This window comes from Marmota flaviventris, chromosome 1 (genome assembly GCF_047511675.1).
Source record: "Marmota flaviventris isolate mMarFla1 chromosome 1, mMarFla1.hap1, whole genome shotgun sequence".
Lineage (NCBI taxonomy): Eukaryota > Metazoa > Chordata > Mammalia > Rodentia > Sciuridae > Marmota > Marmota flaviventris.
The window spans coordinates 192,885,700-192,912,686 of record NC_092498.1 but is presented as its reverse complement, the minus strand read 5'-3'; the positions used below and the strand labels follow the sequence as shown (position 1 = coordinate 192,912,686).

General features: G+C 37.1%; 1 protein-coding gene across 5 annotated transcripts in view; it reads left to right on the top strand.

Annotated features, from left to right (window-relative positions):
* The first annotated feature begins 10,091 nt into the window (after window positions 1-10,091).
* The window catches only part of Clasp2 (cytoplasmic linker associated protein 2), a 190,960-nt gene continuing 174,064 nt past the window's right edge, over window positions 10,092-26,987 (top strand). For 4 of the 5 annotated variants that reach the window (XM_071619729.1, XM_034636296.2, XM_034636295.2 and 1 more), the window contains exon 1: window positions 10,094-10,499. In XM_071619729.1, coding sequence (XP_071475830.1) covers window positions 10,305-10,499 — 195 coding nt within the window. In that variant the 5' untranslated portion in view covers window positions 10,094-10,304. Of the gene's footprint in view, window positions 10,500-26,987 lie in introns of all 5 variants that reach the window. The other variant, XM_071619732.1, reaches the window with a different exon arrangement.

Below are 26,987 nucleotides of genomic sequence, written 5' to 3'. Positions count from 1 at the left end.
TAATGGCTCGCTGGCTACTTCTCAACCACTCCTTCTGGCAAAATGCCAGGCGCCATCTTGACTTGGTTGTGGCTCTCAACAACTAAGAATTGCTTTGTGGCATAAGATATGGTCTATTGTAGAGAAGGAGCCATGTGCTGCTTAGAAAAAAGTATATTTGCTTGTTGATGGATGACATATTCTACATACGTCTCTTAAGTCTAAATTATTGATTGTATTATTTATTTCTATAGTTTCCTTATTTAATTTTTGTTTGGAAGATCTATCCAGTAGTGAGAGAGGTATGTTAAAGTCACCCAGTATTATTGTATTGTGATCTATTTGACTCTTGAAATTGAGAAAGGTTTGTTTGATGTACATAGATGCTCCATTGTTTGGGGCATAAATATTTATGTATTTATTTTCTTTATTTTGTTTATTTGTTTTTATGTGGTGCTGAGGATTGCACCCAAGGCCTCGCACGTGCTAGGCGAGCACTCTACTGCTGAGCCACAGCCCCAGCCTCTGGCGGCATAAATATTTATAATTGTTAGGTTTTAATCCCTATTTCTTAACCTTTTTATTCCCTTATTTATTTTTTATTAATTTTCATCTAATTTATTTTATTTGTTTTTATGATATTGGGGATTGAATCCAGATATACTCTACCACTGAACTATATCCCGAGAACTTGTAACTTTTTATTTTGAGACATGGTCTCACTAAGTTGCCAAGAATGGTATCCAACTTTAGATCCTCCTGCCTTAGCTTCCCAAGTGGCGGGAATTACAAGTGTGTGCCACCGTACACTGAAATACAGTTATCTATTTTCCAATTGGTAGACATTTGTTTTGTTTTATAATTGGGCTATTATGAATATCTACCATGAACTTTTATGGACATCCCTCTTAACCTCTGAGGAGAGATTATGATATATTTTTAGTAAGTCACTCTTACTTGTTACCTCCACCCTGGTACCTAACACAATGTCTTTCTTGGTAAATCTTTGTTGAAATATGGCTTCAAACAAGTAGCATAGTGATTTATTTCCTAATCTTTGTATAGAAAAGAAACTCCACTGTCAGAACAAAGTTCTACTCAAAGTTTCCATTATTGTCACAAATAATGAACAAATACATAGATCAGGAGTACAGTCTGCTGTATTTAGATGATCTATTTTAGTATTGTTGACAGTTAAATATACACATATGAAGCCAGGTACAGTGGTGCAGTCCTGTAATTCCAGCGGCTCAGGAGACTGAGTCAGGAGATCATGAGTTCAAAGCCAACCTCAGCAAAAATGAGGCACTAAGCAACTAAGTGAGACCCTGTCGCTAAATAAAATACAAAATAGGATTGTGGATGTGGCTCAGTAGTTGAGTGCCCTTGAGTTCAAACCCCAGTACCACTCCCCCCAAAAAAAAACACACAGGCTCTCAGACACATTTTAGGGAATAAGCATGAAAGAATGTAGATGTTTCCTATATCATATTATTTCCTAAAATTTTGACACAATTCCTTCATCTCCTTACCCTTTTCTTTTTAGTAGCAATTCAAAGAATGGCAGGTTGTAAGTGAAAATACAAATATTCAAAGAAATAAAAAGTATCTGGGTGTGATGGCACACACCTTTAATCCCAGTGGCTCAGGAGGCTGAGGCAGGAGGATTGCAAATTCAAAGCCAGCCTCAGGAATTTAGTGAGACCCTAACCAATTTAGGTATACACTCTCTCAAAATAAAAAAAAATAAAAAGGGCTGGGGATGTGGCTTAGTAGTTGAGCATCCTTGGGTTTAAAATCCTGCTACCAAAAAAAAAAAAAAAAGGAAATAAAAGCATATTAGACAAGGAATGTTATTATTGTGGTAGTTTATTCAAAACTACCTCCCCACACACACACCCCTAATTTTCTTTCCTTTAATTGTATCTATTTGGAAAATAACAGAAGCAAATATAAACAAATATCCTGGACTCAAATCATGGATCCAGAGTTATGAATGAGGCTAGGGACCTAATTCTGAGCCCCAGCTTTCTCATTTCTAAGTTGGTGGTATAGTGTTTTCCATATAGCACTGTTTGGAAGATTAAAAGACCTTACATATGGCCAAGACTTTTTCAAAGCCCAGTCCTCCTGATTGAACTATCTGTGTCTTCTGTTCTGTCTCTCTGATAACTTCATGAAGGAACCAGGGCACTCAGGGTACTCAACAAGAGCACACCAGAACACTTTCAATTTTAAAGAAAAATAGGGATATTCAGCATTTGTCAGATATAATGTGGCTCCAATAAGTTCACAATTTTAATGTTAGACTGTGGTACATTAAGGTCCTACCCTTGCAAGGTTGTGTCTTCTATGGTTACTGTGATAAAAACAGAAGTATAGCATGAAAATCCACATACAACAGTATGAAAATCATGGTATCAGCCTCATTGCAATGTTTGACAAATTGAGCAGTGACCAACCAGCACAGATATCCTATTCATGATTAAATGTAAGTATTTAAGTATTTAAAATGAAATAAAAATTGTTTTTTATTCATAAGTATTAATTTTTTTTTGTATGGCTATTAAGTTGTTAGGACATGCATACTCTTACTCATTGATTTGTTTTCTTTCTTTTTCATATTAGGGATTGAACCCAGAGGTGCTTTACCACTGAACTACAACCCCAGCCCTTTTTTATTTTTTATTTTGAGATGAGGTCTCACTAAGTTTCTTAGGACCTCACTAAGTTGCTGAGGCTGGCTTTGAACTTGTGATCCTCCTGCATCTCTGGTATTACAAGCATGTGCCATCATACCTGGCTTATTCATTAGATTTTATAATTCAATAGGTGGTATTGTGGGCTGGGGTTGTGGCTCAATGGTAGAGTGCTCACCTAGCACTTTTCAGGCCCTGGGTTTGATCCTCAGCACAACATAAAAATAAATAAAATAAAGGTATTATGTCCAACTACAACTAAAAAATAAATATATATATATTTTAAAAATAGGTGGTATTGCTTAGTTATTTCTTTTAGTCTGGAGTAATATGAAAATATGACTGAGGGCTGGGGATGTGGCTCAAGCGGTGGCACGCTCACCTGGCATGCGTTCGGCCCGGGTTTGATCCTCAGCACCACATACAAACAAAGATGTTGTGTCCGCCGAAAACTAAAAAAAAAAAATAAATATTAAAAAATTCTCTCTCTCTCTCTCTCTCTAAAAAAAAAATGACTAAGACAGTGAGTCTGTGCAACTTAAAAGTTGGGACCTTTTTGCTTCAACAATGTTAAACCTATGGCAGACAACAGTGGTATTATGTAAATTTTTTATAGATACATAAGTATAACAAATGTTGAATTGAACACTCAAGACTACAACTTGTAGATAAACATGCTATTCCTGAGGAGACCACTTCTTGAATTGGTTCATTCCTAATTATTCTTTTTTTTTTTTTAGAGAGAGAGAGAGAGAATTTTAATATTTATTTTTTAGTTTTCGGCGGACACAACATCTTTGTTTGTATGTTGTGCTGAGGATCGAACCCGGGCCGCACACATGCCAGGCGAGCGCGCTACCGCTTGAGCCACATCCCCAGCCCCCCTAATTATTCTTAAAACTCAATTTAAATATAACCTTCTCCAGGAAGCTTTCTCTAATTTATAACTTTCCTACTCCATACTTGGTGAAATCTAGATAAGGAGTTTGTTGTTGTTGTTGTTGTTTTTCCCAAAAATTCTTTGCTGATCCTATCATGCCATCCCAGAAATGTTGATTTTCTTGTCTGTGTGAGCTTATTGTGGGCAGAGGCCAAATGCAAATGATCTGTGTGTACCTATGGAACTTGGGATAGTATCTCTAGCACATGATGTACTCTGAAGATATTTGTTCATGAATTAACGAAACAGAGGATTTCTTAGTGTTATATCACTGTGACAAAATACCTTAAGTAAACAACTTAAAAGGAGAAAAAATTTATTTTAGCTCACAGTTTCAAAGGTTTCATGGTCACTTTACCTGGTGCCTTTTGGGCCTACAGTGGCAGAAGCAAGTGGTGGAGGAAAGCTGCTCACCTCATGGTGGCAAGGAAACAAAGAGGGAGAGAGGAAGGGGCTGGGGTCTTCAGACACCCTTCAATGGCACATCCCCAATTATCTACTTCCTCCAACGAGCCCCACATCCTGAAGTGTCCACCAACTCCCAATAGCACCATCAGCTAGGGAACAAGCCTTTGACACATGAGCTTTTAGGGCCATTTAAGATCTAAATCACAACAAAAAGGATATGTAAGTAATAGTAACCTGTGTTTAAGAATTTTTTAGTTGCTTTCAGGACTACTCAATGCAATCATAATTAGAACCTGAAGACAATTTAATTATCTTATAACTTACAGACCATCTAATGTGATCCTAAAGTTACATAAATTCAAAAAGGTAAATGGAGACAACTGAGGGTGAAGAGCAGCAATCATTTTTAAATTTTATTTATTTATTTATTTTGAGAAAAAGGAAAAATAAGTTTTAATGCTTTGCTAGCAAAGGAAAAACACAAGGAACTCCTGTCCCAGGGAAATGGGCGGGTGGTGGGGATAAATAAATATATTTATTTTATGTATTTATTTTTGGTACTGGGGATTGAACCCAGGGGCACTCAAACACAGAGCCATATCCCCAGGCCCTTTTACTTATTATTTTGAGACAGGGTCTCACTAAGTTGCTGAGGCTGGCTTTGAACTTTCAATTCTCCTGCTTCAACCTCCAGAGCCAAAGGGATTACAGGCATGGGGTACCAGGCCCAGCCAGCCTAACAGGAGGGGTTGGAAGTGGTGATTCACAGGCTACATTTCACATATTCTCTATCTGGAGTTGTAATTCACTTGTTAATTTAGGAAATAGTAAATTTCTTAGATCTTCTGGCGCCTTCCCCTGAAGTGCTTCCTTCATGTGTGCTCAAGAAATAACTCTGCCTCTGCTCAGGATGAGGAAGAAAGGTAATCCTGTTGTCACTCCTACTCCTACCCACAGATTAGGGAAAGTGGGAGGAGGAAGAGAAAGAAACATATCCCCATTTAAAATAAATCACAGTGATACAGCAGCAAGTGTTACATTCAAAGCATAAAATGGACCATTGTTGCATTTCTCCACTGTCAATTTCTAAATTCCATTTCTATGGAAAAATGGGTGATGGCATCTTCAAGCTGCTTACTGCGGAGAAAGGGCAAAGTTGGGAGAAGTGATCTGAAGTTCTTGTTCTCTATCAAGTGGGGCATGGACAGTTAAGTTAAGGGTATTCAGCATCAGGGCCGTCCAAAGGTCCATGGTGGCAGTTGGTGGGTGACTGGACAAGGTATACATATGGCAGGTAGCATGCAGATGGCCAAGGGTATTGTAACTTTACTGCATTCAGTTTCCTTTTTCTTGAAGTAGACCAAGATGGAGCAACTTATACTGTTCAGGGACAGAAGGTGGGAGTTCCCTGAAGCAAAAAGAGTTTCAACAACTGCATGGACAATTCTTCAGTCTCTATTCATTTACTCACAGGAATAGCTCCTCCAGTTCGACCCAAGGCAAACTCACCCCTCTCCAAATGTTCCAGCAGTCAGCTGTCAACAAACTTACCAGGCACCTTGTATCCTCAGCACGGAAGAAGGGTTGCCTGGAGAGGCAGACATGCCCAAGAAAACTGGAGAGGGGGCTGTTCTCAGGTCAACAATTTGTTACTGAAAGCTTGGTCCCTGTCCTCATGCCAATCCAATAATCTAAAATATAGATTTCCTATCCTCGGGATCCTCCTTTTACATTGTTTTGCAACCCTGTAAGAACAGAACCTATAGACACCCAAGGAATAGTTATCAGCCTGTACTAATCAGGGTTCTCCAAAGAAACAGAACCAACAGAATATCTACAGATAGAGGCTAAAAAGTCTCATATATACTGCCTACAAACTGAGGAACCAAGAAAGCTGGTGTGTAATTCAATCCTAGTCTGAAAGCCAGAGAATTAGAGACTTGATGATATAAATCTTGGTGTGAGTCTAAAGTTGGAGAAACAGCTGCATTAATGTCTAAGGATAAAAGATGGCTATCTCACCACAAGTAGAGAGTAAATTCACCCTTCCTCCACCATTTTGTTCTGTTCACATCCTCAATGGATCGGATAATACTCACCCATATTGGGGAGAAACATCTGCTTCACTCAGCTCAACTATTCAAATGCTAATCTTTCCAGAAACATCCTCATAGATACAACCAAAATTAATATATTCCTAGCTAGCTGGTCATCCCTTAGTCCAGATGAGTGTACACATAAAATTAACCATAGCACATAGTTTATTTGATTGATGCAGAGTCTCAGGGGATTTACAACAGTAAAAAATGGAAGAAATTTACAACACAATACAAGATAAAAAACAAATATAAGAAAAAAACATCAGAACAAACATAAAAAGGTCAGGTTTCTTTGCATTTGCAAAGTATATTATTTAGTTATTATTTATATTTCAAATGTCCATTTTCATTGAATTCATTCACTTATTCAACTTAAGTTGATTGAACACCCATTATAAACCAAGTACCATCCTAGAGAAAACACAAATGTTCCCAGAGCTTTCTAGGTATCAGAGGAGTCAGATACTATATAAATAATTGTTTAATTGTTATTGGGAATAATTAGCTGAGAAACAAATACTATGTATATTTATAATATATTGTAGAGCACTCTACTCCCACTGGAATAGCTATACTGAGTAATCTTAACCATACCAAATATTGTAAACGTTGTGGAGCAACTGGAATTCTTGAGCACTGCTGGTAGGAACTTAATATGGTCCAGCCACTTTAGTAAACAGCTTGACAGTTTATTCTAAAGTCACACACACATTTTTCATGAGACCTAGTAATTCCAGTCCTTGGTATTTACACAAGAGAAATGAAAACACATGCCCACACAACAGCTTGGACACTAACCATTATAGCAGCTTTATTCATAAGAATAAAAAACTGGAAACAATCCAAATGCCTGTCACTAGGTAAATGGATCCATAAATCAGTACAATGGAATACTGTTTGGCAATAAAAAGGAAGGGACTTCTAAGACATCAGAGAACCCAGCAAAATTATTGAAAGTTTGATAGAAGAAAATATCCAGATTCAAACAGACTGTATGATTTTTTCTAAGTTCAGGAACAGGAAAAACCCTATTAGAAATCAAATTAGAATTGCCTAGGGTGGAGGTGGTTATTGACTGGGAAGTTTCTGGGAACTTCCTGGGCTGACAGAATGTATGATACCTTCATTGGATAATGATTTCACGAATCAATGTGATTGCCAAAACTCATGGAACATGAACTTCAAACTTCAGATTAAAAAGAAAATGGTACTACATGGTGACTGCTGGTGACTGGAAGCAGGGGATCATAATGTTTTTGATGAGGAAGAATGTGGAGAGTAGGCTAGGCTTGGCTCTGAAATACTCTATGATGTATAGAACAGTGGTTTGCAGGCTGTGCCTAACCCTCAGTTACTCCATTATATAAAACATTAGTTTGGTACGAGTTACTCCATTTTGAGTAAAAGTGCCAAGCAGAATGACTCTATACTTGGTTTGTACAAGTAAACAACCACCGTCTGCACAGCACAAGCATAAGGCACAAACTGATAAATTGTGTTAATAAAAATGACCCATCTGTGAACTTCCTGAATTAAATCATGCATCAACTTATTGATGCAAGGGGTGTATCAACCCCATATCTGTCAAACCAGGCCCACACGCTTATTGAATTCACCAGTCCATTGAATGAAACAACCTTCTCACCTGGGACCCATAAAAGGAGGAACACCCCCAAGAATGCCTGGTGCTATACACCCTGACCCATTGTGAGATGGAGATGATGAACCTCCGACCCTCTGTTCCTGGGTTTGATCTTACTGATCGATGGCCCACTTTGAAACTGCTTAGCTTGACATTCCTGCTTCATGGCCCACTTTGGAATTGCCTGCCAACCTGACTCTGTGTGTTCTGACAGTCCTGTACCCTGAACAAGTTCTTTAGCAGCTTACAGTCTTATTTGACTGACATTCAGTGATGACTCTTCCATTTGTATCTTCTTTCTGCCTTTGTACTTTGTTTAGCCCCCCTGAACCCCTGTGGCTACCTTAACCCTTTCTTAGCCTTTCTGTAATTTGTATATATATATATATATATATATATATATACGTATATATGTATATATGTATATATACATATATATGTATATATATATATACATATATATGTATATATATATATATATATGTAAAGCATGATGTGCAACTGAAGTGTTACAGATAATGGTAATTAGGATTGGAATGAAAGAACCTATGATTGCATGCTTGCCTCTCTCTGCTGCCTGGTAGCCACAGGGAGCAGCTTTCCTCTTCCATGTGGTTACACCATAATGTTTCTGCCTCAAAGCCAGCCAATCATGGAATGAAACCTCTGAAATGGATTAGAGAATCCATTTGACTAAATGCACCAGCACAAAATTGGAACTGAATCTGCTCTAAAGGAGATCAAAGAATTTTTGGACAAACTCCATAATGAAATTAGTAGGACTCTGGAAAAGACTGGTAGCTGAGAAAAGCACTTGAACAATCAACTTGAGCACTTGGATCACAACATCCTACAGTGCAAGCTCAGCTGAGTGAGACAAGGGAATGACACCAGCAGGGAAATAGTGGAGTAACTGAAAGGACAAGACTCTGATCTGAAGTTACAGAGGAATTCAGAAAGGTAAAACAAGAATTGGAGAAAAGGGTACCAGCATGACTGATGTTGCTCCTTTGGTGAAGATTAAGCAGAGCTTAAGCAAGAAACTTTCAGATGTATGTTAGAATTAGTGTTGTGGGGGCTGGGGATGTAGCTCAGTGGTAGAGCTTACCTTAATTAAGCATGAGGCCCAGGGTTCAAACAGTACTTAAAAAAAAATCAGTAATGTGGAACAATATTACTCCAATCAAAACTGAATGATAAATCCAACATCACTAGAGAAAAGGGACACACATGCAATAATTTCAGAAGCAGTAATAGGCTCTTATCAAATAACACACTGGCTTTCATACTTCTAGTTTTTTTTTTAATGTCAAATTATATTTCACATTGCATAGGTTTCTAAATGTAATTATACCTCTAAAAACACAACCAATGGGTATTTTTGCATTTACACACATACACATTGTATCATGATAATTATAATGGTTAACACATTTATATTGAATATAATGTTCAATAAAGTAACTAAAAAACAACAAGAACAATATCTCTGTGATTGCTGGGCTTCTGACTACAAGTCACCCACAAGTACTCAGTAAATTGCAACCGATTAAACTAGTGTGGCTTGTGAATAAATTCTGACATTGTGGCAAGACATAGTGTTAGGTCTGTTAATCCCATAGCTAGCTCTCAACAAAGAAAATTACAATGTATTCTGGTTTTAGGAAAAAAAAAAAAATGGTCAGAACATCATGATTGAAATAAGCCAGATTCAGAAAGACTAGGGTTGAATGTCTTCTCATAGGCAGAAACTAGGGAGAAATAAGGAATTTAAAAAGGGGTGGGGATACCATGCAAGTACAATGAAGAACAGTGAAGTAGAGAAAGTGGAATAAAGAGAGTGAGGGAGGAGGAATGGGAAAGAAGAGGAACGGAATGAAGTTAGTCACACCAGGGTATGTGCACGTATGAATTCTTCTTTTATGTATAACTATAACGCACCAACTTAAAAAATAAATAAACTTTTTAAGAAAGAAAGAAAAAAAAAAAAAAAAACGTCCGGAGAAGTGGAAGGAGATACCAAGCACCAGAAACTTTGTTAGTATTGATTTAAGTGGAAGAAAACTTGGCAGCGATCTGTATATGACACAGCGAAGGCAGGGTACTGCAAAATCCGCTAGCGGTAAACTGTTGGCCCCGCTGGCAGTGTCCACCCAAGGAAGCCCTCAAACCCTCCCAAGGCGTCCCAGCATTCACGCCAGTTCCTGCAGCTACCGCTGCCTCCACTGGGAAGCACGAGCCCTGGCAGGCGGGCGCTCTCCGGCGTCGCGCTGACGTCACGCGCGTGCTGACGTCGCCGGCGGCCGCGGCTTCTAGAGCGGGCTGGGGCTCGGGGGGCGCCGAGTTTGACTGGTTTGGGGTCCGCTGGGCGCTTGGCGCAGCTTCCGCCCACCCCCGCGCCCTAGGAGCCGCGCCCCGGGCTGGCCGAGCGCATCCCGCGGGCTCCCACGGGGACTCGCCCTGGCGGCTGGGCGACGCTCGGCGAAAGTTGGCCCCTCGCGGGAGGGCTGGCCGGCGGGCGGGCGGCGGCCGCAGCTATGGAGCCCCGCAGCATGGAGTACTTCAGCGCCCAGGTGCTGCAGAAGGACGTGGGCAGCCGGCTGCAGGTGGGCCAGGAGCTCGTGCTCTACCTTAGCTCTCCTGGAGCCATCCCGGACCTGGGGGACGACCTGAGCCGCCTGGGCAAGACCGTGGACGCGCTCACCGGCTGGGTGGGCTCGAGCAACTACCGGGTAAGTGGTGGCGGCGCGGCGCGGCGGGGCACGCCCTCGCTCCCGACCGGCCCTTTAATCCTGGACGTGCGCGTCTGGCCGGGAGCTCCCGAGCAGCGTCGGCGCGGCAGAAGACCCCGGCGAAGGGGAAACTCGGGGATCCGGGGCGCTCCGTCTTTCTTTTCGCGACTGTGACTTTTCACCACGACCAAGTTTTTCCACGCTTGTGAAACAACGACAAATTCAGCTATTCCGTGACACGTTGCGGAGTTACTTGGCACGGGGGCGGGGGGGCACAGTGTTTATCACTTACTTGGAAAAAAAAATAATTGATAACATATATACAGTAAAGGGATCCAAGACTTTTTAATATTTGTTCTCGCCAGTGTAAACTCTATGTACGAAGACATAGGACGTTAGGATACGATTTTGAGTTGAAAAGAGATGTCAAATTAATCCCCTCCTACTGATTTTCATCCTACTCAGTCTCCCGGTTCCTTCCTCCCCCCTCCCACCCCCATAATTGTTATGTGTGGAAGGTGGTGATCTTAGTCTCTAAAAGATTTTAAGGGCTTAACTAGGTGTCCGATTGTGTTTACTGTTTTTTCTTATGAAAAACTGTAGATCCTGTTACATTATTTGCTTTTCCTTATTGACGACCGGAAGCAGTTGAAGGCTCTTCATTTTGTTGTAATGCAGCTGAGGATTGACTCGGACTTGAAACCATGTGCTACCAGGTTTATTGGCGAGGAGGAGGATGAGGTATAAGAAGAAATGAATGTTTATTTAGAGTCAGTAGTAGCAGACTATAGTGTAGCTATGTAGAGAGGCCAGGTAAATATTCTGTAATTAGCCTGTTCTGTAGTAGTTAGCTGTTACTTTTCTTTCCAGTCTTCTGGTGGCAGTGTTGCTTTAAAATGCTGGCGGGAACCTGTGGATGAAGTGATTTTTCTTAGAAATATATCCTTATATCCAGCGAATAGGCTGTACTTTGAAAGCTTCTCTATGCAGAGAAGAAAGACAAACTCTAGAATTATGATGCAGATTTAATGGTAAAACCTACTTGAAAATTTACCACTTTTGTGCTTCATTACATATTATATCTTTATTGTTCTTATTTGGGAAAAGTTATTGTTTACTAATATATCATTGCCATTTGGGAATATTAGTTATTTGGAGAAACAAGCTAAATTTACTTACTTTTTAAGAAAGACATGCTCAAGGTAGTTGATTTTATGATACAGCACAGATTCTTGTAGAAAATCAGCTCTTTGACAATGTTTGTTCACCTTTCCAAGTGATTGATGTGCCCCCTGCTTCTCATTGACTGTAGCTAATCTGCTTTGAGCTATTTCACTCCTCGGGTGTACTGTCAGTGAATGGATGGTTGAGCAGTCCATCTCTTGAAACACATCTGGCTTCTGTGATAACACAGTATCCTAATTTTTCTGTTAATGCCTCGAGCTCTATTTCTGCTTGGTGCTGTTTTTAACTGGTCCTTAAGAGTAAGGATCCTTCAGGGGTCTGCCTCAGGTTTTCATTTGTTTTTGCTGTACATTCTTTCCATGCTCTCACCAGATACTCAGAAGAGACCTGCCACAGGCTTCCACCAGCTTATTTACACACTTTCTGGTTGCTCTCCCCAACAGTCTACCTTTTTTGCTGTTATGATGGATGAATTACCTGCCTTCCTCACTTAACACCAATCCCTCCTCATGAGTATTATTAGCTTCCATGTCCTCTTATCTACTCAAGGATATTTGATCCATCAATTCTTTCTTCTTCTTGAATTATTGAACCAATAATTCTTTAATATAAAATTACTAAATTCTTTAATATAAAAACTTCTGACATTACTAGGGAGAGAGTATTCTAATTAGTGTTATTTGGGTTTTATAAACTAAATTGCATATTCTGTTTTTACTCGAGAGACAATGAAACACACCAAATTCTTTTTTTTTAAATTGATTTTGAACATTCCTGGGGTTTAAACCCAGGGTCTTTTATCCAGATAACTATCACTAAATCTCAGCCCACACCAAAGTCTCTTAAAAAAAAATGTAGGAATATTGAATGTACAAATAGAATTGTACTTAAATTTTAAATTATGCTGAACAAACTAGTTTTTCTTTGGTTTTGATACTTTAGAATTTATGTCATAACAGTCATTGCTTTGATACATTTGAGTACTGTCTATATGCTGGGTATTGTTCTTGATGGTGAGGATCTAGCTGTGAACCAGACAGGCAAGACTCATTCATTTAGATATTTTTTGATGACCTAACATGTGCAGGCACTTACTACTATTCTAGGCACTGCGGATACAATAGTGAAAAAGAGATATCCTTGCCTTTGTGGACTTACATTTTAGTGGGGATAGAGGAATAGGCAAGATAAGTAAATAAAATCTATTGTGTGGTAGGTGGTGATGAATAGTTTGGAGAAAAACAGTGAAGGGAATAGGAAATTTTAGGCAGGATTAAGCCTAAAGAAATTAGGATATTCATCCTTCTTTCCTTTTTAAAACTTGTTTTCTATTATTTGTTAGCTTTATTTTCATTCTTGTACATTGTGAGCAACAGTAACATTTACATTTCATCTGCATCTGTAACAGTAAATTGACTCTAAAAATGAAGAAAACAATAAGTAGTATTTATATTATAACTACATAGTGCTACCTAAGTAATGTGCTAGGATTTCATGCTTCTGGGAATTCAAAATTATAGCCTCCTTGACTTTCTAAGGATAATATTTCCCAACATCAGCTTCACTTCAATTATATTTCCTATAAACTATCACTATTGTACTTTTTTTAAAATGGGATGCGGGGCTCAAACCTAGGGGTACTGTGCCACTCAGCTACATTTCCAGCCCTTTTTATTTTTTATATTGAGACAGGATCTTGCTAAATTGCTCAGATTGGCCTTGAACTTGTGATCCTCCTGCCTTAGCCTCCTGAGTTGCTGGGATTATAGGCATGTGCCATGACATCTAGCTACCATGTTTTTGTACCCCCCCTCCTCAAAAGATGTTTATCTACCAACTAATATATGTGTATTTTGGCCTGTTCCTTTCCAGGTTGTTTTTAATATTTTTACTATTAACATTGTATATTGTCACTTTGTACATATGCATGAGAATTTCTCTTGGTTATTGATTCTAATTGGTCAGATTTAGCATCTTCCTTTAATGCTCCCTTTATAATCCTGAAATTAAATGTATAGAGAATACCTATTACACATAATTTTTAAAAATCTGTGTAGTGTCCTCTAACAGTAGTATAAAGGAAAATTACATGTAATTTATAATGAGGTAAAATATGTTGTTTTCCCTTAGTTTGAACAGGGAATTGGTTCCATTCCTCTCTCTCATATACTAAAATCCTCAGTGTTCAAATACCTTATATAAAATGGTGTAGAGTTTACATATAACCTATGTATCCTTCTATATGCTTGAAATCATTTCTAGATTAGTTATATTGAATACTATGTAAACACCATGTAAATAGTTATATTATTTAGGAAGTAATGACAAGGAAAAAATGTACATTTTCGGTGTAGATCCACAATATATTTTTCTCAAATATTTTTTCTGAGGTTGGCTGAATCTGAGCATGTAGAACCCACAGATTTGGAGGACTGACTGCATTTCCATGTTTAATGTGCCAACCAGACTGATCAAGAAGACATGATAGTTACATGGCTGCAACAGTACGTGTAATAGTTATAATGCTGTCACAATCAATTCAGACTATTACAAATGTGTGGTTGCTGGGTGATTCATTGTTGATGACAGTGATACTCTGTAAGTCTAACTTTTTTAAAAATATATTTTTAGTTGTAGATGGACACAATACCTTTATTCATTTATTTTTATGTGGTGCTGAGGATTGAACCCAGTGCCTTTCACATGTGAGGTAAGCGTTCTACCACTGAGCCACAACTTCAGCCTTGTAAGTCTAAATTTTGAACCTCATTTCTTCAGTACACTAGCCTACAAAGTTTGATCATCCCATCTGACATCCTTTTCATTAAGCTTTTAACTGTCCTGCACTCTTTTTTTATTTTTATTTTTTTAGTTGTAGATGGACATGATACCTTTATTTATTTATTTAAGTTAGATATATTTTTAGATGTAGATGTGTACAATATCTTTATTTATTTATTTTATGTGATGCTGAGGATTGAATCCAGTACCTCACACATGAAAGGCAAGCACTCTACCATTGAGCTACAGGCCCAGCCCCTATCCTGTACTCTTTTTTTTTGCGGGGGGTTACCAGGGATTGAACTCAGGGGCACTCAACCACTGAGCCACATCCCAGCCCTATTTTGTATTTTATTTAGAGATAGGGTCTCACTGAGTTGCTTAGCACCTTGCCATTGCTGAGGCTGGCTTTGAACTCATGATCTTCCTGCCTCAGGAAGATTCCAAGCTGCTGGGATCACTGGCATGTTCCATTACATCCAGTTGTCCTACTCTCATCACTGAGCTAAATATCATGGTCAGTCATTAATCACACCCTTATATTCATTCTTAATTTTTGTCTACCTTCTCATTCTTGATTTATTATCCTCATTTAATAAACTTCAGTATGAATTAACCCAACTCTGCCTATCTTTATACCTGCACCAGTGGAACTTAAGGTGGATGGATGAAAACACAGTTTTTTAAACTGGCTTCATTTAAATTTGTGGACTGAAAGTTGGCCCTTAATACTGTCTGGCATCATACTGTATTTTGGAGTTCATTCACTGTTTCACTTAAACAGCTATTTTACATCTTTTTCTCTCCCCTTAGAGAGAGATACCAATATCTTCTTATCTATTATCACTGTCAGCTAAGTCCTTCCTTCCTACTCCATTGAGGAAATTGAAGGAATTAGAATTTTTAAAATTCTCCCATAGTGTATCTACTCACCTTCCAGCATTTACACCCATGACAATCTCCTAATATTTGTTGCATTAGTAAATGAAAGCACACTTGTCCTTTGATTTACCTGTTGATTGAATTCCTGGAAAACTCATATACCAAAACCATGCCCATCCCTCCCCGCAAAAAAAAAAAAGGGTACTTGCGGGGGGCAAAGTTAAATTTTAGACTTACAGAACTTCAGATAGGTTTTTTTAATCTATTTAAATGTTTGTCAGCAGGACTGCCAAGTATACCTATACCAAGTACCTATAGGCTGTGCATCTCCAGATTGTAATATTTGTGTCCCCCATTCCCACTGTCCTTGAGAACCATTGTTCTTGGGCATATGTCTAGACGGGGGAATATTGGGTTATATTTTCCTTATTTTGTCTACCTCATCCTAACGTTCATCACTAACTCACTTTGTTTCTCTTCCTTTTTGAAGTCAATAGTTTTATTATTTATAAAAAAATAACTATGTTTCTTTTCAGGTTTTTAAAATTTGTAGATCATTGGGTTTCATTTATATAACCTGTGTGTACATGCCCTTTTGCTTAGCCAATTATTCTATACTACTCTTTTTTCGGTAGCTGTGTATGAATAGCATGCCTTTATTTAATTTGTTTCTTTTTATGCAGTGCTAAGGATCAAACCCAGTGCCTCACACATGCTAGGAAAGCACTCTGCCACTGAGCTACAGCCCCAGCCCCTATAACATTCTTTTACTACTAATTGTCTAAGAATTTTTTAGTGTTGGGGATTGAATACAGGACCCAGTACATGCTAAGCATGTGTTCTACCATTCAGCTATATCCCCATTCACACTAATTTTCTTAGTTAATTTGGTGGGGAAAAAACATCCTGTAAACCTATTCTACTTCCTAGTAAGAGGAGCATTATATGAGTATGTTTGTTATGAGCAATATATGCTTTTTTTCCTGTTCCACTTGTGGAAAAAAAATATTCATGATTATGAATTAAACATGTGTTTCTGGGTGTCAAAAAACTTGTTGCCTGACTTTCTGACTTCATTTATTTTATTTTATTTTTTTGTGGTGCTGGCTGACTTTCTGACTTTATAAGGAAAGTTCTTAGTTGTGATTCTTAAATTGAGTGTAATCATTACTATCTAATGCAGTTACTTAGCAGAACTGTTTTGGTGTATGAGTTTTCCAGGAATGACAACATTTGTGATCTAAGCTATTTGGAAGACTTTATATCCTATTTAATTGAAACTCTCTAGCAAAGGCAATGGCTTGCATTTAAGTTTATTGACTGATTGCTCAAATATGTTCAACTACTTGTGATGCAGAGGTGAGAAGGGAGGGGCAGAGGGAGAGAAATCGGTGGGAGAGAAAGAATGGAGGAATGACTCTAGAGTCCTGAAATTTCTCAGGGTTAATAACATTTCATTATATTTTTTAAAATTTGAGTTTTATGGTTTAAAAATACCCTAAAATTTGTTTGACCTTACCTCCAAATTTTTAGCTTTTTTTTTTGTGTGTGTGTGTGCGCCAGAAATTAAACCCAGGGGCAATTTGCCACCCTCTGAGCCATATCCCCAGTCCTGTTTTTTACTTTAAGACAGAATCTCACTAAGTTGCTTAGGGACTCCCTAAATTGCTGAAGCTGGCCTTGAATTTACAGCCTCCTATCTCAGTCAATTTCCCAGAGTTGCTGGGATTACAGGTGTGAGTCACCACGCCCAGCTGCTTTTAAAGAGTTTTTCTACTGTTAAAAATTATGTTGTTCTTTCTTTTGGGGAGAGATGCTGTACTTTTTATATTTTAAGGGATATAAGCAGAGGCATTTGGGTTTCTAAGGAAGTGATGAGGAGCAAATTTGAGTATTGCTCTATTTCTTTTTGAGAGTTTTAGTATTTTACTGCTGAGTATACCCTTAGCCAAGATGCAGGTTAAGTTGAAAAATGTTCACATGGAAGTTCAGAAAAGGTATGTATAGCTTCATATGTAAATCTTGATATTTGATGTATCACATTTACCAACTATATATACCTCTGTGTGTATTTTTTGGTCTGGTACTGGAGATTGAACCCACAGGTACTCTATTATGGAGCCACATCCCCAGTCCTTTTAATTTTTTTTTGAGATAGGATCTTGTTAAAGTTGCCCAAACAACCTCGAATTAGCAATCTTTTTGCCTAACGCCACAAAATGCTGGAATTACAGGTGTGTGCCACTGCTCCTGGCTCACCTACCATATTCTTTAGAAATGTATTAGCTGTTATTGCATATTGATTGACTGGTTGGTTGGTACTAGGAGTTGAACCCAGGGGTGTTTAATCACTGAGCCATATCCCCAGCCCTTTTTGTTTTGATACAGGCTTATCATTAAGTTGCTTAGGGCTTTGCTAAGTTGCTGAGGCTTGCTTTGAATTTGTAATGTTCCTGCCTCAGCCTCCTGAGCCGCTACACCTGTCTGGGTCTTTATCTATTATCCCATGTAAATTTCAGAATCAGGTAGGCACCAGAATATGAGGAATTTTTATTGCATTTACATTGAATATTCTCTTTCTTGGGAAGAATTAATGTCTTTATAATATTTGCCTCTTTATCCATGAAAATTGTTTAGGTATTTAATATTTTTCAATTCTGTTTTAATTGTTTTCTCAAAATAGGTGTTATACACACTTTTTTATTAGATTACTCTTAGGCAATTTACAGTTTTTGAGAGTACTGTATATGTGATTCTTTTAAAAATTATACTTTCTAATATATAGAAATGGAATGGTGTTTGGCATATTGATTTTTATGAGTAACCTACTTGTTATATAATTAAAAGCTTTTTCCCCTCCTGTAATTTCTGGGTTTTTCTCTAACAATGATCATATCAAAGAATAATGACAACCTTTCTTCTTTTCAGTCCATAGTTTTGCTTGGTTTTATTGTATTTTCTAAGACCCATAGAATGGGGATGAAAAAAGGAGAGTGGGCATTTTTCTCTTTTCAGGTTTCAAAGGTATGTTCTAACATTTCACCATTAGGAATCATGCTTGCTATAGTTAAAACAAAACAACAAAATAATGGTAGAGGACTTTGAACACATATATAAAGGTAGACAGTAAAATAAACTCAGCCATAACACTACTCTTCACCCATAAGCAACCCTACTCCATCATCTTGTCACAAATCATAGATGTCATATTGTCCATCCATAAGACTTTGTAGTTAGTCTCGTCATTGTCTCAAGGATAAGCTCTTTTAAAAAAATTAGTATAACCTGAATCTCATTGTCATAGTTACAAAAAAATTTCTTTACATCAAATATCCAGAGTTCAAATTTCCAGTGTTTTTAATTAGTTTGGAGAAATAAGAATCCAAATAAGATTCATATGTTGTGGTTGTTAATTTATTAGTTTCCTACTGTTGCTTTAAGAAATGACTACAAATTTAGTGCTTATGACAATATCCAGTATGCTCTTATAGTTCTGGAGATCAGAAGTCTGAAATGGATTTTACTGGGATAAACTCAAGGTGCCAGCAGGATTATATTCTAGAACTATTGTGGGAGACTTAATTAAAGAGAGGCTTCTAGAGGCTGCTTGCATTCTTTGGCTCATGGCATCTTTTTCCATTATCAAAGCCAGCAGTGTAGCATCTTGAAAACTTTCTTTCTGACCTCTGCTTACATCATCATATTTCCTCTGATTTGGATTTTTGACTTCCTTCTTATAAAGACCTGTACTTATAAGGACTCCCTCTTACAAGGACCCTTGAAAAAAACTCAGCCATTTATGTTCAACTAATTTTTTTTTCTTTTTTTTTTTATTGGTTGTTCAAAACATTACAAAGCTCTTGGCATATCATATTTCATACATTTGATTCAAGTGGGTTATGAACTCCCATTTTTACCCCATATACAGATTGCAGAATCACATCGATTACACATCCACATTTTTACATATTGCCATACTAGTGACTGTTGTATTCTGCTACCTTTCCTATCCTCAACTAATTTTTTTTTTAATATTTATTTTTTGGTTAGACACAATACCTTTATTTTGTTTATTTTTATGTGGTGTTGAGGATCGAACCCAGGGCCTCGCGCATGCTAGGCGTGCGTTCTACCACTGAGCCACAACCCCAGCCCTATGTTCAACTAATTTTTGACAAAGATGTTAAGAATACACAATGAGAAAAAGACAGTCTCTTCATTTAATTGTATGGGGGAAATGATACCTACATGCAAAAGAAAGAAGTTGAACCTTTATTTTACACCATACACAAAAAATAAATAAAAATGGGTTAAAGGCTTAAATGTAAGACCTGTAACTGTAAAAACTCTTGGAAGAAAATGGGAAATTTCTTCATTGGTCTTGGCAATTTTTTTTTTTTTTTTTATAACAAATGCACAGGCAACAAAAGAAAAAATAAACAAGTGGGACTATATTAAACTAACAAGTTTCTGCACAGCAAAAGGAACAATAAAATGAAAAGCAATCTACTGAATGGGAGAAAATACTTGCAAAGACCCACTTATTTGTCAAGGAGTTAATATCCCAAATGTAAAAGGAGGTCATATAATTTAATAGCAGACAAATAAACCCTAAGCCAAAAATTCACCCCACTTACAAAGTGTGCAAAAGACCTGAATAGATATTTTTCAAAGGAGGACATATAAATGACCAACCAGGTATGTGAAAAAAATACTCAACATCCGGAATCATTAGGGAAATGCAAATCAAAGCCACAATGAGATATCACCCCATACCTGTTAGGATGTCTGTTATCAAGAAGCCAGAATATAACAAGTGTTGCTGGTGAGGATGTAGACAAAGAGGAACTTTTGGGAGGCTGAGGTATTAGGATTGCAAACTTGAGGTCAGCCTGGGTAACTCAGTAGGACCCTGTCTCAAAATAAAAAAGAACGAGGGATGTAGCTCAATGGTAGAGTGCTTGTCTAGCGTTCTTGAGGCCCTGGGTTCAATCTGAAGTATTGACAAAACCCAACAAAACAAAACAAAATGAAAACAAACCTACCATATGATTCAGCAATTCCACTTCTGAGTATATAGCTAAAAGAAGTAAAATCACTATTTTAAAGAGATATTTGCCCTGCCACGTTCATAGAAGCATTATTTATAATAGCCAAGATATGGAAACAACCTATTTTTATCAACAGATGGATGAATAAAGAAAATGTGATATACACATGAAATGTTATTCAGCCTTGACAACAAAATAAAGGAAATCCTATTACTTGCAACAACATGGATCAACCTGAAGGACATTATGCTACGTGAAATTAGCCAGAGACAGAAAGACAAAAATACTACATGATCCTATTTGTATGTGGTGTCTAAAAGAAAAAAGGTAGAATTCATAGCAACAAAATAGAATGGGAAAAGTGGAGATGTTATTCAGAGAGTATACACTTTTAGTTATAAGATGAATTAGTTCTGGAAACAATGTATAACATGTTGACTATTATTAGTAATAACTTGAAATTTGTATACTTGAAATTTGCTAAGAGTAGATTTCAAGTGTTCTTACTTTACATTGGGCCTAAGATAATCCAGGTTAATGTCTCCTTCTCTGATGATTTTTAGTTTCACCTACAAAGTCCCTTTTGTCATGTAGGATAACATATTTACCTAGTTGCGGGGGCGGGGGGGGGGTTTGGTTAGGATGTGAACATCTTTGGGAGACCATTATTCTGCTGCCAGAGTTAACATATCCATTAAAGTATTTATAAATCTGTTTTCTTCTCAGTCCTCTCTGTTTTTAAAAGTTCTTGGATTTTATTTGTGATAGAGTTTCCAGTAGTCTGGATTTTCTGATTTCATTCTTATAATGATGTTTGACCTTTTTTTTTTTTTTTTCTTTTTTTTTCTGTATTTCCTATAAACTGGTAACTTAGTTGGATCTAAAGCTTAATCAAATCCAGGGTTTCTTTTTTCCACTGAGACTGTTTCATAGGACCCTGTATGCATATGACTACTTGTCTAACGTGTGAGGCACTGGGTTCGATCCTTAGCAGCACATAAAAATAAACAAATAAAATAAAGACATTTTCTCCATCTACAAAAAACTTTAAAAAATAATAAAATTTAAAAATATTTTTAAAAAGACTATTTCATAAGTAATGTTCTCCATCCATCAGGAGGTGCATAAAGTCTGAATCTCTTTTTTTGTAATGTTAGCAGCCATTAATATTTAATTCTTTTATAAAGACAAACTTTTCCCATATACAACTATTTGGTTACTTAGTGTTATACTTTATGTAGAATGGCAGATTTGTTTATACGATTCTTTCCTTTTATTTACTAATTGTGAAAATAATGTGATGTTTCCAGTGTCCTTCAGTGTTGCCAGAACTTTTTTTTTTTTTCTTTTTTTTGCTATCATTATGAACTCTTGTATTTAAACATATCTGATGTATTTCAAGACAATGTATTTTTTCCTTTTTGGTATTCACATTGCCCTATCTTGGCATGGCCTTAGTGATCTTTGATAGTATCGTTGTTCTGTAGTATCATAAGATGTTGTCATATTTCCTGCTCCAGCCCTGGATTTAGCCATTTCTCTAGAAGCTGTTTCCTTTTAGTGGGAAACAGTGTCTGGAAACTATGATGTGGTGGTAGTGGTACTTATTGTTACTAGTTTAGTCATTGTTTTTAGATTTTTTTCTAGTGGGTAGAGTTAGATTTTATTTTAAAGAAAACTATGTTGTGAAGCCAGGTGTGGTGGTATATGCCTATAATCATAGCAAATAGACTAAGTATGACAGGAGGATTGCAAGTTCAAGAGTAGGCTCAGCAATTTAGCAAGACACTGTCTCAAAAAAAATCAAAAAAGGTGTAACTCTGACTCTTAGTGGGTTCAATTCCCAGTACTACAAGAAGGAAAGGAAGGAAGGAAGAAGATATTTCATGAGTTCATACTGTTATTTCCAGTTCAGATTCAGGACTACAGCTTGTACTTAACTTCTACCTATCTTTTGCATGTATTTCTTTCTATAAGCAGCAGTTTCTAAGAACAACAGTTTCCTTTTTTTTTTTTTTTTTGCATAGTTTATTTTTATTTATTTATTTTTTTAGAGAGAGAAAGAGAATTTTTAATATTTATTTTTCAGTTTTCGGTGGACACAACATCTTTATTTTATTTTATGTGGTGCTGAGGATCGAACCCAGCACCCTGCCCTGTGCATGCCAGGCGAGCACGTTACCGCTTGAGCCACATCTCCAGCCCCTTGCATATCTCAGTGGAGAAATAAAGTCACATTACTGTATTTTAAAGTCAGTTGCAATAGTCTTGTGTGGTTACACTGCTAACTGAATAACATTTAGGTTCATTTGTTATTTCATTTTCAAAAAAAGCATTGTAGGTGTTACATTTGTGTTTTTCATTTTTGTTGATCCATTTTCAGTTAATTTTTGTAACTGATGTGATGTGTAAGTTGAGGTTTAATATTTTGCATGTGGTTATGGTTGTAACATTTGTTGAAAGATTTTTCTTATGGAATTGTTCATTGCACAGTTGTTGGTTATCAGTTGACTTCATGTTTGGTTCCATTTTGTATTCAGTTTTACGTTAATCTATTTGTCCATCCTTTTATTAATATCACATTATCTTTATTACTCTAGCTTTATTAAGTCTTAAAATCAGGTAATTTGACTTTAAATTTGTTTTTCTTGTTCAGTGTTTGGTATGGACATTCTACCCATGAACCTTTTATGTATATGTATGTGTGTATTTTATAAATCTAGATCTGTATCTCCCCCTATCCTAAGATCAGCTTGTTAATTTCTGCAACAAACTCTGTTGGGAATTTGATCAAGATTGAATTATTTATTCATGGAGTTTCAAATCTTTTTTTTTATTATTTAAATTATTATTATTATTATTATTTTTAGTTTGAAATCTTTTTTTTTTTTTGGTACTATGGATTGAACCTAGGGGTGCTTAACCATTGAGCCATGTCCCTAGCCCTTTTTAATATTTTATTTAAAGACAAGTTCTCGCTGAGTTGCTAAGGGCCTCGCTAAGTTGCTGAGGCTGGCTTTCAATTCAAGATCTGAAAGCCAGGATTACAAGGTGTACCACTGAAATTTTAATAATATTGAGTCCTACAGCCCATGAATTTGGTATATGTATCCATTTAATTTAATTCATCTATATCTCTTTCATTAGCTTTTTGTAGTTTAAGCATGTAGCTTTTGGACCTCATTATTAGATTTATGTCCTAAGGGGTCAGGCATGGTAGCATACACCTGTAATCCCAGTGGCTCGTAAGGCTGAGATAGGAGGATGGCGATTTCAAAGCCAGCCTCAGCAACTTAGTAAGGTCCTAAGCAATTTAGCCAGACCCTGTTTCTAATAAAGTATAGAAAACTGCTGGGGATGTGGCTCAGTGGTTAAGTACCCTTGGCTTCCATTCCCAGTAACCCCCCCCCCAAAAAAAAAAAAAAAAAAAGAAAAATTTTGTGGGTTTTGATTTTGTAAGTGACACTAGTTTAATACATTTCAAGACTCATTTGTTGAGTGCTGGCATGAAGAAACATGGCTTTGTGTGTGTTTGTGAGACACTAGGGATTGAATCTAGGGATTGAATCCAGGGCTTTAGGCATGGCTTTAGGCATGCTAAGCAAGCATTCTACCACTGAACTGCTTCCCCAGACCTTTTTTTTCCGGGGTGGGGGCGGGGTTTACTGGGAATTGAACTCAGGGGCACTCAACCACTGAGCCACATCCCCAGCCCTATTTCGTACTTTATTTAGAGATAGGGTCTCACTGAGTTGCCTAGCACCTACCTTTTGCTGAAGCTGGCTTTGAATTCATGATCCTCCTGCCTCAGCCTCCCGAGCCGCTGGAATCATCACTGCGCCTGGCTCAGACTTTTTTTGAGACAGGGTTTTGCTAAATCGCCAAGCCTGGCTTTGAATTTGTAATCCTCCTGGCTTAGCATCCTGAGTCACTGGGATTTATAATAATGTGCCATTGCACACAGCCATGATTGATTTTTTTTGTGTGTGTGGTGCTGGGGATTGAACCTAGGGCCTTGTGCATGCAAGGCAAGTACTCTACCAACTGAGCTATATCCCCAGCCCTCACAATTGATTTTTATAGTGATCTTTTATCCTGTGGTGTTACTCTCTAGTGCTAGTATTTGCTTTAGAACGTCAATTTTTTTTTTTAATTTTTTAATCTTTTATTTTATTTATTTATTTTTATGTGGTGCTGAGAATCAAACCCAGTGCTTTGTATGCGCTAGGCGAGTGCTCTATTGCTGAGCTACAGCCCCAGCCCTAGAATGTCAATTTTTTTTAGTGATTTTTATATATGTGTATGTGTACATATACAGAGTTTTAATATTTAATTTCACTTGTTTACTGAGTCATTTTTTTCTTTGTGTAGATCTTTGTATTTGTCTGCTGTTATGGTTTTTTACCTGAAGATGTTTGTCTTTATCATTTCTTTCTTTTTATTTTTATTTTTTTAAAGAGAGAGAGAGAGAATTTTTTAATGTTTATTTTTTAGTTTTCGGCGGACACAACATCTTTGTTTGTATGTGGTGCTGAGGATCGAACCGGGGCCACACGCATGCCAGGCGAGCGCACTACCGCTTCAGCCACATCCCCAGCCCCTTTATCATTTCTTATAATGTAGATCTGTTGTAATAAATTCTATCATATTTTGTTTGAAAATGTCTTTCTATTTTTTTGAAAGACTTTTTTATACTAGGTATAGAAATATAAATTGATAGAATTATTTCCCCAATACTATGAAGGTGTCATTGTATGATTCACATACGTTTTGACAGAGAGATTGCAACCTTTTTTTTGTTGTTGTTTACTTTCTCGTTGACTTAGATTTTCTTTTCTTTTGGTTTTAACAGTTTGAGCATCATGTGTCTGTATTTTTTTTTTTTTTTTTTAATTTTCCTTTTGGAGGTTCTCTGAGACTCTTATTGGGTTTGATACCTTTTATTATTTTTACCAAATTCTTGGCCATTTTCTCCAAATACTTCTTTTGCCTTGTCTCTTTTTCTTTTCCTCTAGAATTCCTCTGATATGTTAAGACAATTTGATATTGTCCTGCTGTTCTTGAATGCTTGCCTCTTCTTCCTCCCCCTTTCTTCCCATTTTATATTTTCATTTGGGTAATTTTGACTTCAAGTTAACTGATTCTTTTTTTCTTCATGGCAAATATGTTGATGAGTGCATCAAAAGAATTCTCCCTCTCCTCCTCATTTTTGTTACTAGGGATTGAATCCAGAGACTCTCTACTACTGAGCTATATCATTAGCCCTTTATATTTTATTTTAAATTACTACTGAGCTATATCCCTCGCCCTTTATATTTTATTTTATTTTTAAATTTTGAGCCAGGGTCTCACTAAGTTGAGGGCTTCACCAAGTTTCTGAAGTTAGTCTTGAACTTGTGATCCTCCTGCCTCAGCTTCTAGAGTCTGGGATTGCAGGTGTGTGCCATGGTACTGGACCCAACAAAAGAATTCTGAATCTCTTTTATCATTCTTTAAAAATGCATTTTACATTTTTTTATCATTTGCATTTGACTCAAGATTTTTATCTCTGCTAAAATTCCTTGTTTATTCATGCTTATTGTCTGCTCTTTAATGAGAACCTTTAACACACTGTTATTTTTTAAACTCTTTTTTTTTTTTTTTTTTTTGTACTTAGGATTGAACTCAGTGGGCACTCAACCACTGAGCCACATCCCCAGACCTTTTTTTTTTTTTGTATTTTATTTAGAGGCATTTTTTTTTTTTCTGTTTCTTGCTGTGCTATTGACATTGAAATTTTCTCCCTTTGCTCTTTTGTGTGTCTCCTAACTTTTAATTGAAAGCTAGATAGTGTTTAAGAAATTTAAGACTAAGTTAAATAGTATTTATGCTTAGAAATGGCTTGCTTTTTCTGTTAAGATTCTAGTGTGGAGCTATGTAATCAGTCTAGGCAGAAGTTGAGTTAGGTTTGCATATTATGGTTGCTATACTTACCTTTAGTTCATATTTACTTCTGGTTGCTCTATTACTTGGTTGATTTGATGCAGCATTTTCTTTAATGTTTCTGCTCTATGTTGCACTTAAGCCTTCCTTATTTCCCTGTTTCATAGAGGGCTTTTCCCTCATGTTCCAGTTCTTTCCCTAATGGTAGATTCCCATTGCTCCTGCTTTCTTGTGCTTGCTAGCCTGGTTGGTAGGAGTGTGGTAATTCTCTTGTTTTTCTGGTCCAGCTTTAGCCTTAGGAGGCTTTTTGTCCTTGAGTCTTGGGGGCAGGCTTTATCAAAGATCACATCCCTCCCCACCTGGAAACCTTTAATTGTTTGAACTCATCATGTCCTCCCATTGAAGCGGAGGACTTTTTTTCCCCAGGTACTTTTTTTATTGGTGCATTATATATTTTTTATTGGTGCATAATGGTGGGATTTCTTGTTACATATTCATATATATGTACAATATAACACTTTCATTTTCTAGTATTTCCCCTTTCCCTTCCCTCCTCCTTCCCCCTGGTCCCTTTCCTCTTTTCTATTGATCTTCTTTCGATTTTCATGAGATCCCACACACACACCTTTCTTTTCCTTTTTTCTCTCTAGCTTCTACATATGAGAGC